General features: G+C 41.7%; 1 protein-coding gene across 6 annotated transcripts in view; it reads left to right on the forward strand.

Moving 5' to 3' along the window:
- The first annotated feature begins 504 nt into the window (after window positions 1-504).
- C13H8orf48 (chromosome 13 C8orf48 homolog) overlaps window positions 505-16,217 on the forward strand; it is a 55,740-nt gene continuing 40,027 nt past the window's right edge. For 3 of the 6 annotated variants that reach the window (XR_001293487.2, XR_010885586.1, XR_010885585.1), the window contains exons 1-3: window positions 1,143-3,121; window positions 5,365-5,490; window positions 13,510-13,751. Coding sequence is in view for 3 of the 6 variants with exons in the window: in XM_067304387.1 (XP_067160488.1) it covers window positions 2,875-3,121; window positions 5,365-5,490; window positions 13,510-13,751 (615 nt within the window). In the remaining 3 variants the exon portion in view is untranslated. The other 3 variants (XM_067304387.1, XM_067304386.1, XM_067304388.1) reach the window with 3 other exon arrangements.

A 16,217-nucleotide genomic window follows, 5' to 3' on the forward strand; every position in this document is an offset into this window, starting at 1 on the left:
CGCCAGGCCCCCTCTCCCTGCCATCTCCTCGCTCCCCCATGTCACCTCTCCAGGCCCCCTCACCCCGCCATCTCCTTGCTCCCCCATGTCGCCTCGCCAGGCCCCCTCGCCCCGCCATCTCCTCGCTCCCCCTCCCCCCGCCATGCCGCCCGTCACTCGTCGCCCCGCCCCGCCCCGCCCCACACGCGCCATGGCGGGCGCTCCCGAGGGCCCCGCGCGCGCCGCCGGCGCCGCCGCTGGGAGGCGGGGCGGGCTGGGGGAGGCGGGGCCGGGGGCGGCCCCTGGCGCCTCCTCGCGCCACCCCCCCCTCCCATCCCCCCTCTCCCCCTCCCGGCGGCGCGCGGAGCCGCGGAGGGAGCCCGGGCGGCGGGAGGCGCGAGGCGCCGCCCCCTCCGCCCCGCGCGGCCCCCGCCCCGCCCCGCCCCGCCCCGCGCAGCGAGGCCTCGCGCTGAGGGGCTCGGCGGCCCCGCCGACCGCCTTCGCCCTCCGAGGGGCCCCCGCGGAGGCCCCGCCCGGCTCGCCCCGCCCCGGCCGCTGGGCCTCGCCTGGAGCGCTGCGGCCGCCTGCGGGCGGCGTGTGGCGGAGGAGGGTAGGTGTAGCGAGCTGCCCGTTCTCAGCGTGCTGTGTTCCGCGGGCAGCTGTGAGAGGCCAGGCGCAGCGGAGCGCGTTGGTGCCGTGCCAAGGCGCGTTTCGAGGACAAGACCTCAAATATCGCTGGGGCCTCAGGGGAGAGCAGGGAGCCGCGGGGGGTGGAACGCAGGCTTGGCTCAGGCTTGGCTCCCCTCTGCATAGCGAGGCATTTGCCTCGCAAGCAGAGCGCTCGGTCAGCCACCGGGCGTGTTGAAAATAGTTTTGGAAAGTTCATTTTTTCATGCTGGAAATGCAGCACCATACGGCTTCTTAAAAATGTCTGTGGCTATATCTATTGCCTTGAGCTTCAACTCAAAAGTACACAGAGAAGAGTTGCTTCATTGGCTCTTATTTGGTGTAAATGTGGTTTTTTTATGGGAGGGGGATGCCTTATAATCACATCTGTGGCCTACTAAGAAAAAACAGAGCTGCTTTTCCTCAAATTTCCTTCTAGAGCGCTTCGCAGTTCCTGTGGCGGTGTGTCACGGCAACCGTTCCGCTCCGTGGTGCGTGAAGGTTTGGCTACCGCGCCTATAAGCCGAAGCGATTAGTAGAGAAAAGGAATTCAAACAGTTCTCTGGCTTCTCTCTTTCGACATCTTTACTGAAGGACTGAGCTTGCTCTTCAAATCTGATAAGGTTGATACTACCTCATCCTTGTGAGGAGTAAAAGTTGTATGTTGCCAGTTGCAACATTAAAGCAGTTTCCAAACACGCTTTATTTACAAGTATATTTATTCTCTGTAATCTATTTTTATCTTTTAATGCTGTACAAATACCCGCTTTTCACTGTGGGAAAATCAGCTAGTATCAATCGTATCTGACATTATGAAGTAGCTTTAGTTCAGCCAGTCTTACTATTTGCCAAAATTCATCATCTCGTTCCTTTTCTATCCTCAAAATACACCGAGGAAGAAGTGCTTCTTCTGCAAGTGCAACTTCTTAGGTCAGCTCTGTGCTGGAGAGCTAATTGCCTCTCTGTCTGCATTTCCTATTGTTTTTCTCCAGTAGACCTGATCTAATTAACCATTTTCCAGCACGAATCAGTGTTGGTGTGATGAACAAAATAATTACTTAATGCTTCTTAATATTTAAGGTTTAGATCAGAACCATTCTTTCATTTTGGGGACGATGCTAAAACAAAAGGAAAAACCTCTGAAAAACCAAGAAATTTGATGCTACAGATGGGGTTTGGATGCCCAGTCGCAGGAAAGAAGTGCTGAATTTGAAGGACATGGGGTTTTTATACAATGCATGAAAAGACTTTGGCAATAAAAGCATCACTTAAGCAGCGTGTTCAGTAGGGAAATGGCTAAAGTCAGCACCTTTAAAATGAAGTTGACTAAAAAGCACCAGTAAACGCAGAGTACAGCAGCATACTTGAAATTCAGGCAAGACAGAAAGTGCCTTCATCTACTCAATATCATTGTGTTGGGGTTCCCTCCTTTCTGATGGAGGAGCCATCGCTGTTGCTGCTAAAAGCATCTTTCCAAAAGGATATTGCCTGTATGGTTATGCTCCTTCCTTTATGGGAGTAGGGGCTAAAAATAGGACAAAATTATTTAGGACAAAGTTATTTGGCTCCTTAGTTTCAAAGGAAGATGGGCTAGTATTGCATCCTTCTAATAACAGAAGTAAGGTAAGTAAGACTAATGCTTTAAAATGTATCCATAGCACCTTACCTATTTGATGTTGTGTTTTTTTTCCTGGAGCTTGACTCTGGATGACTTTGTTTCTTTTTCCGTGCTGAGAGTAAGACCTGTATTCATTTGAAAGCATCAAGTGGCTGATGCTTGCTACATTTTCTTTCTAATTTTCTAGACATAAAATCTAAGTAGAGATGCTTTTTATTTCTCAGTGGTGCAAGATTTAAAAATAATGCCAAAAAATCCAAGTATTCTTGTTTTCATGAATGATTTTTTCAAATATTACCTGTAATTCACTACAAATTTGAAGAGAATGTTGCTCAGGGTTTGTTGTTAATGTTCAATCTTGTTATTATGTGCTTATCTAGCAGAGATTAATAATGCACTACACTTAGCAGCAGTCGTGCTTTGAAGGGTGTTGCCTTGATCCAGCACATTGATTAAGTAGTTATTTCATCCTCCTGTTTTGGCAGCTAAATTTGGGTTGAGCTGTAATCATTCTCCATATGTGCCCCAAGGCTATAAATAATCCACTCACTTCTTCCTATATAATTGAAATTATGTGCTTTTTTTGTTTCTATTTGTAGTGCTGCGCTGTGATGACCACCACAGCTGATAACTTTGCTAGCTATGAAGAGGGACAGGTGGAACTGGGCCGGAGTTCCAGTAGCTCTGTTTTGGACTATTCCGAAGATACGTTTGAGCCGTTCAGCGAGGAGGAAGAAGGCTGCTCGCAATATGAGAGTGAACCATCTGAATCTTATTGTTCCACAGAGGATTTAGAGAGGTCTGCTGTATCAGATGTGTTGGAAAGGATAGCACAGCTGGCAGGCCAAAATCATGCAGGTATGCAGGGTTTACCATGCTTGAGACCTGTCCTTCATAGCTTTTCATCTGTGGAGACTTGAATCAGCAAAAATAAAAATGTAAAAATTGCATAGATTGTTCTTGCTGTTCAAAGCAACACAGGTTCTGTATGTTCACTTCTTCAGCTAGGCATGTATTTTGTCCTCTGAAGATTTGCTGGTGACTATATGCAGAAGGGTATTATTTAGCCATGGAAACCCTTTCTTAGTAATCTTGTGGTGCTGAAATTCTATTGGTATGTTAAAAAAATTCTGCAAAATACTCTGAGCGAGTTACCATATATGAAAAGTAGCTGGGATGTAGAGTATTTTAATGCCTGAAAGCTGCATCAGATGAATGATTAAGAATAGGCAACAGGGCATAAGTTAGCTGACATAACCTTGTTTGTTAGTTGCTATTTTTTTCCATTTCTATGGGATTCTCTGTCATTCTTCTGCATTCTTCTTTTCTCCAAGGTTGGTCCGGAAAGTATAGTGAGTACTTGAAGACATTGCTATTTTTTTTTTTTTAAATCTGGCCTTGGAATAAGGGCTTGTCAGGATATATAAACAGCATAGTTTTAAAGATTATCTAGGACAGTTTAATATATATTTTTAAATTAGTGTAGATATAAGATGTATTTTAATGTCTGTTAGCTGTTACTGATGTAATCTCATTCTGCTGAGTTCAACTTGATCAACTGGCTTATACCAATATATGTTTAACCTTGTCTGTAGTAAACTTTTAAAATTGGAAAACTTTTCCTATTACAGACAAGCCCGATAGTCATGCCCCTTCCCTCCCTCATCCACCCAACACTTTACTCTTTTTCACTCTGCAGTAATAACCAACACTGTTATCATTAGAAATCTCTTTTAAACATTGTTTAGACATGAAATCCCAACAGTATAGGCCAAAACTTGTCATCAGATGTATGTGCATGAATGTAAACACTGTTTATCCTAGAACAGAACATAGCCTTAGAGATCAGTGCTTCGGAATCTGAATTAAGAGATAGTGTTCGTCTTGGTGTCTTATTCATGCTACATTTATGTAATTGAACTGTGTCTAATAGATTAAATTTGACAGTCTTGCTCAAGATTTTTACTCTTACAAATGATAGATTTTAATAAAACTTTTCTGGAGACTTTTGAAATTATTCCTTGCCCAACCACTGAAATCCTCATTTTTAGGATCAAGGAGAGCATGTTTAGAGGAAACCTTTTTCTGTACACAGAAGTGTTTTTAAGAAGTGAAAAAGAATACATTAACAAGTGTTACCACTTTGTTTACCAGGTTAATATTTCTTAAAATTGTGGAGTCTTCTGAATACTACTAGTTCAATGAGAAACTAGGGAATAACACATGGAAAAATGTTTTGGAAAACAGAGAGCTTTCTACAGCATATATCTTTCTGAGAGCAGCATACATAAATAATAAAAAAAAGCTACAGAAAGCCTGTCGTGCTGGTGTCCCTGTGGGGACACATTATTTCCTTGTATAAACCCACTGAATTTCCTATCAGTACGCTGACAAGAGTATAGAGAATTTAGTTGTTTGCTGATTGTGCTTAGTATGTTGAATGGGGCCCGTGTCTTATGTATATTGCCGTCGGTGGCGGTGTCTCTTCGGACCTCTAAGTCTTTTGACTTCAGCCAGCCATTCACTTCCACTTCTTGGCAATTCCCTCAGTTACTGCAGGACTGAAGTTGTACTGAAACCATCTGGATAACAGGGAACTGATACAAATTTTGATTTCTCCCCCTCCCCTCCCCCCCCATTTTTCCCTTGGATCAATTCCTGGATGCGGTTCACTTAAGCTCTCAGGAATACTTGTATGCCACAAAAGAAGAGGCCATGCAGGGTTGAAAATAAGTGATGGGACTGAGGGAAGGGGAAGGTAGATTGGTGTTAAGTCAACTTCTCAAACAAAATTGAATGTGTTGACAAGCCCTAAGCATTAGTCTCTGCTCTTCTCAGCATATCCAGTGTTGCCTTTTGGTGGGGTGATTAAAAATGAGCAATATAAGATATTTTTGTGTGATAGAAGCTTGCTCAGTACATTTCACCCCCAAATCACTGGTGTCCTCTGTGTAGTCCTGTGGCTTGTTTTTTTGTTCCTTCAGTGGAGAAAACCCAGTCATGTTCAAGTGGAGAATTATTTGCCTCCTGCTTTATTTTTGTTTTGTCTCAGTCCTGCTTTCTTCACAACGCATATTCTAAGCTACCTTTTTTCGTTGTAGATGAGCAGTCTGAAAGAGCAGAATCTGCAGCTATAGAAAGAGATTTCTTGGGGAAGCAGATTGACCTTCTAAAAAACAAAGAAGCTGGCATTAAGCAAGACAAATCTGTCATCAGAACTCAAGCTGGTAAGTTCAGCAACTCTAGTAGAAGTTATAATTCTTGTTTCTTTTGAAAGCTGATGTAAATTTTTAGCTGGACTTAATATTACATACAAGTTATTAAAGTCGAGCCAGGTAATTAACAAAGTACAATGTTTTTTATGCTTTCTGGGAAAACGGTTTGTCTTCCATAGCTCATATTGCTTGGATGCTCCTGATATGACATCATCCTAGTAATGCATTATCACAAGGTCTGGATAAATCTACTTTAGTAAAAACGTATCCACATTTCAAACTTAACTGTAAAAAGTCAAAATTTTACTGAAGTGTTTAGTATTTTCCCTTTTTTCTCACCAGCTGTACAGGTACTAGGACTTTGGTCTGGTTGTTTCTTCCAAAATAAATATTACTTTAGAATTTGGGCAAAATGTGCTTCCCCCCCACCCCCAAACAATTCTATTCCTCCTGTCAGCAATATTTTAGTTCCTTTCCCAGATGGAGGGAGGCAGCAGGATACCAACTTTGACAAGCACAATGAAACAGCTTTAACCAACACAATGATGGAGAAGGAGAGGGAAGAAAGAAGGATGCTGTTTGCATGTACTTGTTATGAAAGCAACTGCAAGAGCAGATGGTGGCATGCAAGTCCTGCTCAAGTTTTCCTATGAAGTGTGTCAGAGATACTATTTTTAATTAAAAACAAAAGCAAGAAAGCAGTAACTGAGTAAAAAATGATTGAAGCAGAAGGAGTATCTTCAATCTGTATGTATGTGAAAAGTGAACAAACTCTCAAAGTTTTGTAGGTTGCCTTTAAGACTGATTCATCGGTCAGAGATGGATCCTCCTTCCCAGATGCTTTGTGACACTGCACTTAAGTACAAGCATCCTCAAGCCCTCCGTATATCGTGTGAAAACAAGACATAAGATCATTTTTAGGTTATTCCTAAGTTTAGCTTGCTCACAACAGTGGTGAGTCAATGTTACAAGTTCCTGACTCCATCTTCAGCATTTTTCTTATTATTACTGGACTTCCAAGACTGCAGTGTAGTCAGAAGTGAAAAGACAACTATGTAGATCATCTCTTCCACAGCAGAGAGAGTCTAATCTCCAAGGTAAATTTATCTGTGAATCAAAAGGTCACAAAATACTGATGCATTTTAGGAAAACTAAGAGGAGCTGATGAGTTTGGATTCACTTAATGAATGATAAACAATATAGCGTTAAGGAAGTTTTCCATCTATATAGGGTTTTCCCTTGAAGGTTAAAGTTGGGAAGATTTTATTCTCTTAATCAGTCTCAGATTTCTGTAGTTCTGCACGAAGAAACCTGCTTTCATTTTGTATGCTTTAATGGGTAAGTGGAGTCAGTCTGGTTACAGAGTCTGAGTAGCCAGTTCTGTCTCATTAGCTTGAGGTGACTTAGGAAATGATGCCATTTCTTCTGCCTGCCTATCTTATTGCTGATCATAGCAGCCAAGCAGTTTTCAATTTAATTGTTACAGTGCTTCCAACTACTAGCAACATGACAAACAGAAAATAAGGTTCATGCTTGTGCTTCTTTCATGTAAACAGTACGGTCATGTGATTGACTGGTTATTCCCAAATCTATCAGCGTCAATCGTGCACTTAGCTGTGTACTACGTCACGCTACGAAGGTTTGATAGTAACGACTGAGACAGTAATGTAATAAAAAACTATGTTTACTTCCTCATGCAAGCTCTTAGATTAGTAAAATCCATTAAAATAATGCGATTACTAATTTAGAAAGGATAGTCCAAAAAAGGATAACCTGAAATCGTTGATTATTGATTCAAAAAGGATAACGTGAAATCATCGATTACTGATTTAGAAAGGATAACCTGAAATAATGCAATTAATGGTTTAGAAAGGATAACCCGAAACCATCAGTTACTGCGCTAGTAATTGGAAGCACTGCTTATCCCTACTTGAAAGCTTTCTTGTTCACTCTCTTAGCGAGAGGGCTCTCAACCTCGAGGAGTTACTACTTGCAAGCTTTTGGTTCACTCTCTTAGCAAGAGGGCTCTCAGCCTCGCGAGGAGTTCCCTTAACCCAGCATCCCAGGAAAAGGGGGGGAGGAGTACTCACGGTCCAGCCGGAGAGGATGGTCAGGTCACGTTCCCATCCCTGCTCAAACTCTCCTGCTCGGTGACCCTTTTTTATACCTGGCTGGGACTCTGGGCAAATATCATCCATGCTGATTCATGCATAGTTGCATATTTGTAGAGTTGCTTCTCATTGGCCTTTTTGGCTTTATTATTCGTTTCCTGCCCCTTCCTGATATGCTAATTAGGAGGGGGTGTGCGAGATAATATTAAAATAGGGTGTAATGAGCTGAAGGTTACCATAGGTCAGAGTTAAGTTCTGTGATCGTGGTCTTTTGCTCCTTGCGAGACAGGGAGGTGGACTGCGATGTCTTCACATCGCTTCCTCCTTCGCCTCGTTTGTCTCGCCACCATCCTCATGTTGGCATCTGGACCCGGCCATACTCGTTACTCAATCCCTAACTTCTCTAATTTCGTTAGTCTGTGGACTCATAATAATAGTTTTGAGACGGTCTTTAGTATCCAAGTCTCTTTTTATACGGCTGGGACTCTGGGCAAATACTGCTTTCTCTGAGCTCTGCGAGTTTTGTAACAACAGGACTGTTTGCCTGCTCGGAAGGACCCTGCTAGCGAGGCAAGACCACAACATCTCCGTATGGCTTCCTCCTTCCCTGCGGGTCCGGGTCCGTGCAGATTCCTTAGTTGGCAGACTTTTTCAGTCCTGTTAACCCTTCACTCGCTCAACACTACATCTTTTGCAGTAGAATATCAGTATTACACAAAATAAGCAGAGCAACTTTCATATAATGGCGTCTGCTTCCCTTTGACTTAATAATTCAGTACTCAGTAGCCTTGAGACTCTCTTATTATTTTATCTACTTGGAGTGTGCGGGGGGGGGGGTTGGGTTTTTTTTAAGTAAAAAAAAAAAAAAAAGTAATATATATACATTGAGCACACGTTACTTTTGATTTGTTCTTCAGGTAGTATAACGAGTTTTTTTATATCTTGTCATTGATAGGATTAAATGTGAATAAATTCCTGGTTTGCATATGGGAATGCCCCGGAATATAATCTTCATTTTTCTTAGTTTTATTTATAGCTTCAAAGAAGGCAAACCTAGATGTTGGCCTCAGGAAAAATGAGAAAGTTTTGTCATCATTATTGTCTCTTTCTTTCTTCTCTGCTTCTCCACCCCAGTTCTGCACCAACTAGCTGTTATTAGGCAAATATATCTCCTAAAGGACTGCTATTTCTATGAGTCCCTGACTCCGTATCAGTTATTCCAAAGACCATTAGTCTTGGAATGGAATAAACTTTAAAACTTACTACAGAAAACAGCAGTTCTTCAGCTTAGGTGTTTCTGAAAGTTCAAGTGGAACTTTTAAATGCTCTGACTTGTACTTTAGTCAGAAATTTGCTCTCACCTTTGTGTGTAGTTGTCTACACTAAGCTTTTTGCTCTTTCCTTTTTCTGCAGCGTTACCACTGCCCTAGTGCTAGCAAAAGCGAGAGTGCTGTAGTTGTTAACATTATGGTATTTAGAGGCACGGAAACGTTTGAATTGGGTCAGATAATCTTGTGGCTGAAATACAGATGGTCAGTCAGTTTTAACAATTTCACCATTATTGTTATTATGCTAATGGTATACAGGCAAATAAATGCCTACAATTTCTGATGTTAAGGCGAAAGGAATTGGCATGTGCACATAGATACGTGGGTACTGAGGGAAGCATAAGGCTTTATTTCTCTGTATCAGATCTTTTTCCCGGCTTGTCCAGTATATTTCTGTCTGCTGAGTAGATCTAGTTTGTATTCGCTTTGTGAACAAGTTTCCACATGCCCAAGCATTTAATTATTGACTTAGCACATTAACAACCAGGTTTAAGGAGCTGGAAGGCCAAGAGGCAGAACGTGATAACCTGAGACATTCTACGGTTCTTCTAAGAAGCTTATAGCATTTAACCATAAAAGAATAAGATTTAATATCATCTTTTTGACATGGTTGGATCTTTTATAAGATCATGCAACAAATGGATAATAGAGCCAAATGATATCTCAATTTTTTTATTGGTTCTAAATACTGAACTCTGCTTGGAGCTAAAACTGATATTTATCACTGAGAAATGGCAAATACAGTACTAGAGTATGGAATCATAGAAATATTAAATAACTCACTAGATGCATATCGTGCTATATGTTGGCTGTAGTTGATATTCTCTATTCCATAAATAGGGGCTGGAAGGGGAATTTCAGCTAGCAACATCCACATGGAAACTCCTGCCTGTAAAGAAAGTTCATCTGGTTCATGAATGTCTTTGTAGAGCCGGGAAAGGATTTGTTTCTTACTCTGGAAAAGAATGAATATCTTCTGAAAGACATAGATTCTGCAAAGTCCTTACCGTTGTCACTTCTCACCAATGTCAGTAGAAATTAAGGATACCCTGCACCATGCTGGAGGAACTTTTCTGGCTTTGAATTCATTTTTATATTTAATGGTAAAACCCTGATTTATGGGACTGCTCATCTCAGTTCTGCATTACCTGTGCAAATCTTTCAGACATTACTTTTGCTCATTAGGCTTGTCTGCCTAATCTGAACTGTTGTATTCAGTCGTACCAAAGCAATTTAGATAATTATGAAAATCTTGAGATGTAGAGATGTAGGGTTAATCTTTCTGAAAAGTAGTTATCACTTCAGCGTGGTTACTGCCTTTCACAATTATCTTTCCATTACCTATTTTACAATTTCTCTTTTTAAAATGGTGGTAGAGCATAACAATAACAAAATGCCTGCCAAGTTTTTGCTTTTAAAACAAAGCTACACGTAAAAGGAAAACAAAAAAAACAAGCAAATGGTCAATTTTCTTTATTTTTCTTTTTCACTCTTACAGGCTTGAAATGTCATGTTTAAAAATATAGTCACATACAGAAAGAAAAACCTATGTAGGTCACTGAGTTGTAAACCGTGTAAGAGGGTTTAGAATGTAGACACAGAGATTAGCTCTCTCCATCGGTGCGCATCAAGTGCTTCTGTAATCAGAGCAACTTGTTGCTCCGGTTCGTTGTGCTTTAATTCCTACATGCTGTGTTTTGTGATCTTACTAATGTATGATATGTGGCTCCAATCTGCCTGTTCTCGTGCCTGGTTTTGCTTTTCTTGTCGCGTCTTCCTACCTTTGCTCTCCTCTAAGACAGAGGGCGTGGGAATGCAGGATTTCGGGGCAACCAAGCATCAGCAAAGGGTGCTTCTGGAACAGTAATCGGCGCTGGCAGGGATTCTCTACAGACAGGCATGCGGTGACATTTAAGTCTGCCACCACAAATGGAGATTAGCATTCGAGCATGTCTAGCCCAAAGATGGAGAGAATTTCTTGTCTGAAAGACAGGCAAGAAATGAAGCCAAACAGCAAAGCTCGTGTGTAGATCCTGTTGTATGCATCTCTTCCCTTTTGACTGAAGGACAGGCAAATCCGAAGGTGTAAATAATCATTGTATAGTTAAGACTACTTTTTATAAATTTAACTGTGTTCTGGCTTTCCTCATGTTTTTCTTTCTTATTTCAGTAAAACTGTAGCCCTAGATCCTTGAATTCTTTTGTTCTTTCTCCGTTTATTTACTGTTAAACTTGAATTCATATTAAACTAATAACTCCTTTTTGAAATAGGTTGTGCAGTCATGGTTAAAATCACTGTTCTCTTTGCTGGCATTGCCTCTAATGTCTGTAGGTGCATGTCAGCAAATGAGGAGTGTCTGGTAGCCCACAATCCATGCACTGCTACAAGCCAATTCTTAATTAAAATGTGCTACTGTAAGTCAGAAGCGACTGAAGTTAATGAATTAGGCTGGTATTCAACTGTTGCAAAATGTTCGGCAGGCCCCATGCGTTTCACTTACCCATCTGGGTACTCAGTATATGTAAATGCTTTGTTCTGTTTTTTTTACAATAGTACTTTTTAATTCTTTTATTCATTTGATATGCAGCATAATGAATATGCATGTATTTTATTAGTGTAAACAAGCCCAATACCTGCCTGTCACTTGCCCTGTGTTACAGGGCTTATGCAATACACTTGGAAGGGAAATGACCTGATGACTGAGTGATCTTTTCCTACTCACATGTTCGTGATTCCACCAAAAATATATATATTTTCTGTTTTTAATTCCTGTTCATCTGTCTAGGAAGTATCGCCATGACTTTGGCTGTAGTGAATTTGATGCACCGAGTTCTAAGGAGCAATAAATTGATTTATGATGATTGATTCTGAACTGTGGCAGTTGCGCTTAAATCACACATTTTCCTTGTCACCCGTAAAGCAAGGCTCACTGATTTCGACTTCACTTCATTTTAAATACAGATTCACTTACTCTTTATAAGGACCGGCTACGCTTCTGAAGAAATGTTTTGCTTCTCTTTAAAATTCCAGAGTGATGTCTTGGGTACTTGAGGTTAAATTCATCACTGCATATTTAGGAAAAGCTTTACGCTATTTCTTCCTATGTTTTTAAGAATTTGTCTTGTGGTTATGCCAAGGTACCCCAAAGGCCTGGAGTGCTAATGCACCAGTTGTCGTACAAGCAGTGCTTGTCGAGGAAAAGTAAAACTGAGTTTAAGGGAATCCATTGAAAGCAAGCGAACGGGACAATAGGAAAAGCTTGCTTAAGAGATATAATCGTGGTGTCCGGCTGAGTAGGCAACATTATTTGGTGTTTCTGAATACTTTGAGTTGAAACAAAGTCACCATCCTTAACTTGTGGAGTCATTAGTTGTCTGACTTTTTTTGGCTCTTCAGTTTTTTAGACTAAAAAAATTTTTTTTTAGTTTTTAATTTGTTTTGACTCTCAGAGCAGAGCCCTGAGAAGGGAACTGTGCACTAGCCTTAACTGAATGCAAAGACGTTCACGAGGTTTCAGCACTTTCTGCGCTGTTTTGTCTCTCATTTCTCATTCAGTTGCACATGTTTAAGTGTTCAGTTGGGTTTAGTAGTTGCATAAAAGTGAAATTTGTGTAAGAAAGGTAGAGCAGTATTTTGCCCTGTTTAAACAGTTGAAAACAGTGGTGTCTTTTATGACCGTGTAGTGCCCACACAGCATCATTATACACTGCTGCTCGTGAAATACTGAAATTGTACCAGGAGGGAGAAAAAAAACAACTTATGTTAGCTAGTCGGTATTGACTGGTTCTTTTTTAGTCAGTGAAAAAACTCCCACTAAGCATTGAATGAAGTTCTACGTCCGTCCTTATCCATCCATCCCAAGTGTAACCTCTCAGTTTTTATTTATGCTGCTGAAATGAAAGAGAGAAAATGAGTGAAAGATATTGTCTAAATAAGATCCTATAAAGAATTTATAAAGCGATCACTGAAGCCTCAGAGGAAAGTATTTGCTAATATAATCCCATTTCCTCAAAAAAAAAAAAAAAAGAGAGGAAAAAAAAGTGGAGCGATACCTAACTATAGACTGTATATTTGAGATATTTTCCAGAAGTTTCTTCAATAGGCTCTACCTTAATTTTGCAGGGGGTCTATGACTTGCTACCTAGAGTTATTAGGTGAGTAGTTAGTTCTCTCTTGAAATGTTAATTCATTTTGTTTTAGCCTGGTGTGGTTTCTGGTAGGAAAAAGCTAAATCTGTTTTAGGCAGCCACTGAAAGTCAGTTTATTTAATGTCAGAGTATTCGAGTACTTTCTTGCTTTACTGATATATTTGTGCTATATCATCAAGTAGCCTATTTCTTTAGGGTTCTTATCCCCTCTTCCCTTTTGAGACTACTCAGAGACGTTTATTGCGCAAGTTCCTACAGTTATTACCCAGGTTCCCATTTAAATTCTGCACCGCTCTTATGAGTATCAACACCTCCAGGCTTGACATCGGTTTTGTTTTTTATTAGCTAGTTAAGAAGAGGTCATACAGATAGAAGACCAGTAATACTTTTCTTTCTCTGATAGAGTAATTGCTGTTTTTGTTTTGTTCATGTATGTCCGTCAGAAATTACTGAGGTACCAGAGGGAGAACTGGATGCTCTCTGCTCTTTTTGCACTGTTAAGATAAGCAAGATGCATCACCAGCTGATCTCTAAGCAGTCAAACGGTGGCAAGCCAAGAAAGCTACAGCAAGGATTCACCCCAAAGAAATGGGAGAAATCAGAGACAAGCGACTTGAACTGCATTGTTCCTCTTCAGCTCATGAATAGAATCCACCTGAAAAATATCAGGGAGACAACGAAACAGGTACTGTAAAAAAGAAAATGTAAATTTTTGCCTACAATTTAGGGAGAACTACTGGGGAAAAAAAAGCCATAATAAGACCAAATCATGCAGACTTTACCCATGCAATGCTCACTGGCTTCTGGATGAGATTTTTTGCTTGATATTTCAAGATTTACCTTTCTCATCTTTTTGTTAGACACTACTGCAGAGCTGTTGCTTGTGAATAATCAGATCATTGTAAAATGTTGTCTGGTGATAAGATGATGGTTTGCGTGATCGAGAGAGGCTGAGATGGGCATTTACTGGAATCCGCAGTAAGCCCCAAATTAAGTGGGAGAAAAAGTCCTTGCTCTCTGATTATTTCTGCGGCTGTTATTTAGAGAAGTATTTTGCGTATTATGTGATTGTGGAGTCTCGGTGAAACATCTGAGAGACAGGGTGGCATCTCCTTGCAAAATGTCTGACGAGCGAGTGAAGGGTTAGCAGGATTAAAGAAGTTTGCCAACTGGTATGTGCAAGGCCACGGGATAGAAACTGCACGGACCTCAGGGAGGGAAGAAGCGATACGGAAGTATCGTTGTCTTGCCTTGCTAGCAGGGACTTTCCAAGCGGGAGAACGAACAGTCCTGTGCTTGTGCAGCTCGCCGAGGTCAGCAAAAGGAGTGTTTGCCCAGAGCCCCAGCCATATGAAAAGAGACTTGGAAGCTAAGAGAGTTTGAGCAGGGGACGGGAACGTGACCTGACCATCCTCTCCGGCTGGACCGTGAGGTTTCCCCCCCCCCCCGCCTTCCCTTTTCCTGGGACGCTGGGTTAAGGGAACTCCTCGAGGTTGAGTCCTCTCACTAAGAGAGTGAACAAGGTAGCTTTCAAGTTGGGATAGGCGGTGTTTCCACTTAACAGCGCAGTAGGCGACAGTTTTGGCTTATCCTTTCTAAATTAGTAATTGCATTATTTTAATAGGTGTTACTAATCCGAGAGCTTGCGTGAGGCAATAAGCATATTTTTATTATGGTACTGTTTTGGCTGTTACTATCAAACCTTCATAGCGTGACAGTAACTTTTGGGGCAGCAAGCAGGGTGCTGACTCAGTAGCTGCGTAAGCTAGGGAGGACAGGACATCCCCCCCCCCAGGTGACACAATAAGGAAATAGGGACTAAACAAGGAGACAGGGAGAAACGCAATAGACTGTGGCGACGTGCCCTGGCGTTAGGTGTCCCGCGATCCATGCTATGGAACCAGAAAACGGAGGACATAGAACAGCTAGTGAGCAAACTGGAACAAGCGAAAAGGGTGACTCTGTCGTCGCCCCCCACCCGGCTCACAAGAGGACAGACGAGAATCCAAGCCTCGTAACCCTTCCTCGGAGTTACGAGAAGAGTTGCGTGATCTAAAAATCTAGGTAGCACTGGTCGGAAATCAGGCCAACCGACCTGAGTACTATCAATAGCGCAGCGCCCTGAAAGCTTAGAACCCTGGACTGTGATTCGGGTAGGACCTAGAAGACACAAAGTTTCTTTTTTAATTGATACTGGTGCACAGATAAGCGTTTTAGACAAACACATGGCCAATAAGTTAAATATTAAACTGTCTAAACGATCAATATACTAATAGGGGGACCTGAAAAGGAGGCAATGTGACAAAAAGCCCACTTAATTTGGGGAAAAACTGACTAAGATAGGGCTAAAGATACCACAAGAAAAATGCCAAGGACCTGCCAAACAGTAACCTTCCTAGGCGCCAAATGGGTAGCAGGAGCAGAAGCAATCCCTGAAAGGGTGCTCGAGACTTTAGAAAAACTCAAAAACCCAACTTGTAAAAAAAGAGTTGCAACAAATTATGGGTACGTTGGGATATTGGAGAAAGCACGTCCCAGGATTCTTGATAATTGCCAGACCTCTTTATAACCTTACGCGGAAGAATAGCTAATGGGAATGGGACAACACCCACGAACAGGTGTTAATGCAAATAATGCAAGCAATGAATCAGTATCAAAAACTAAGTCCCGTGCATCCTAGTAACCCTCTTGATGTAGAGTGGGGGTTCAGCACCCACGCAGCTTATTGCGCCATCTTTCAATCACCAACCAGTGAACCTAAGCGGCCAATTTTATTTGAATTCACTGCTTTCAAGGAGGCCGAACTAAGATATAGTGAATGGGAAAAGGGAATCTTAGCCATGGTAAGGGCTGTGAAAGCTACCAAAAAAATAGCGACCCAACAGAAAGTAATCCTAAGGGGGTCCTTCCGCATTTTAGATGCTGTGAAACGAGGAACACCACCCCCTGAAGGTATAGCCCAGAGACCAACAGTCCGTAAATGGTATGCGTATCTGTCAGGAATCCAAGATAGCCTGGAGATAGAGGAGGGACCAATAAAGATAACTAAATACCAATTACCCCTAACTAGCCTTGTACCAGAAACAATACTGGGCTACCCAATATCTCCCATTGCAGTAGCTGAACTGCTTGCTGAAAAGTCTGACCTAAA

This window comes from Apteryx mantelli, chromosome 13 (genome assembly GCF_036417845.1).
Source record: "Apteryx mantelli isolate bAptMan1 chromosome 13, bAptMan1.hap1, whole genome shotgun sequence".
NCBI lineage: Eukaryota > Metazoa > Chordata > Aves > Apterygiformes > Apterygidae > Apteryx > Apteryx mantelli.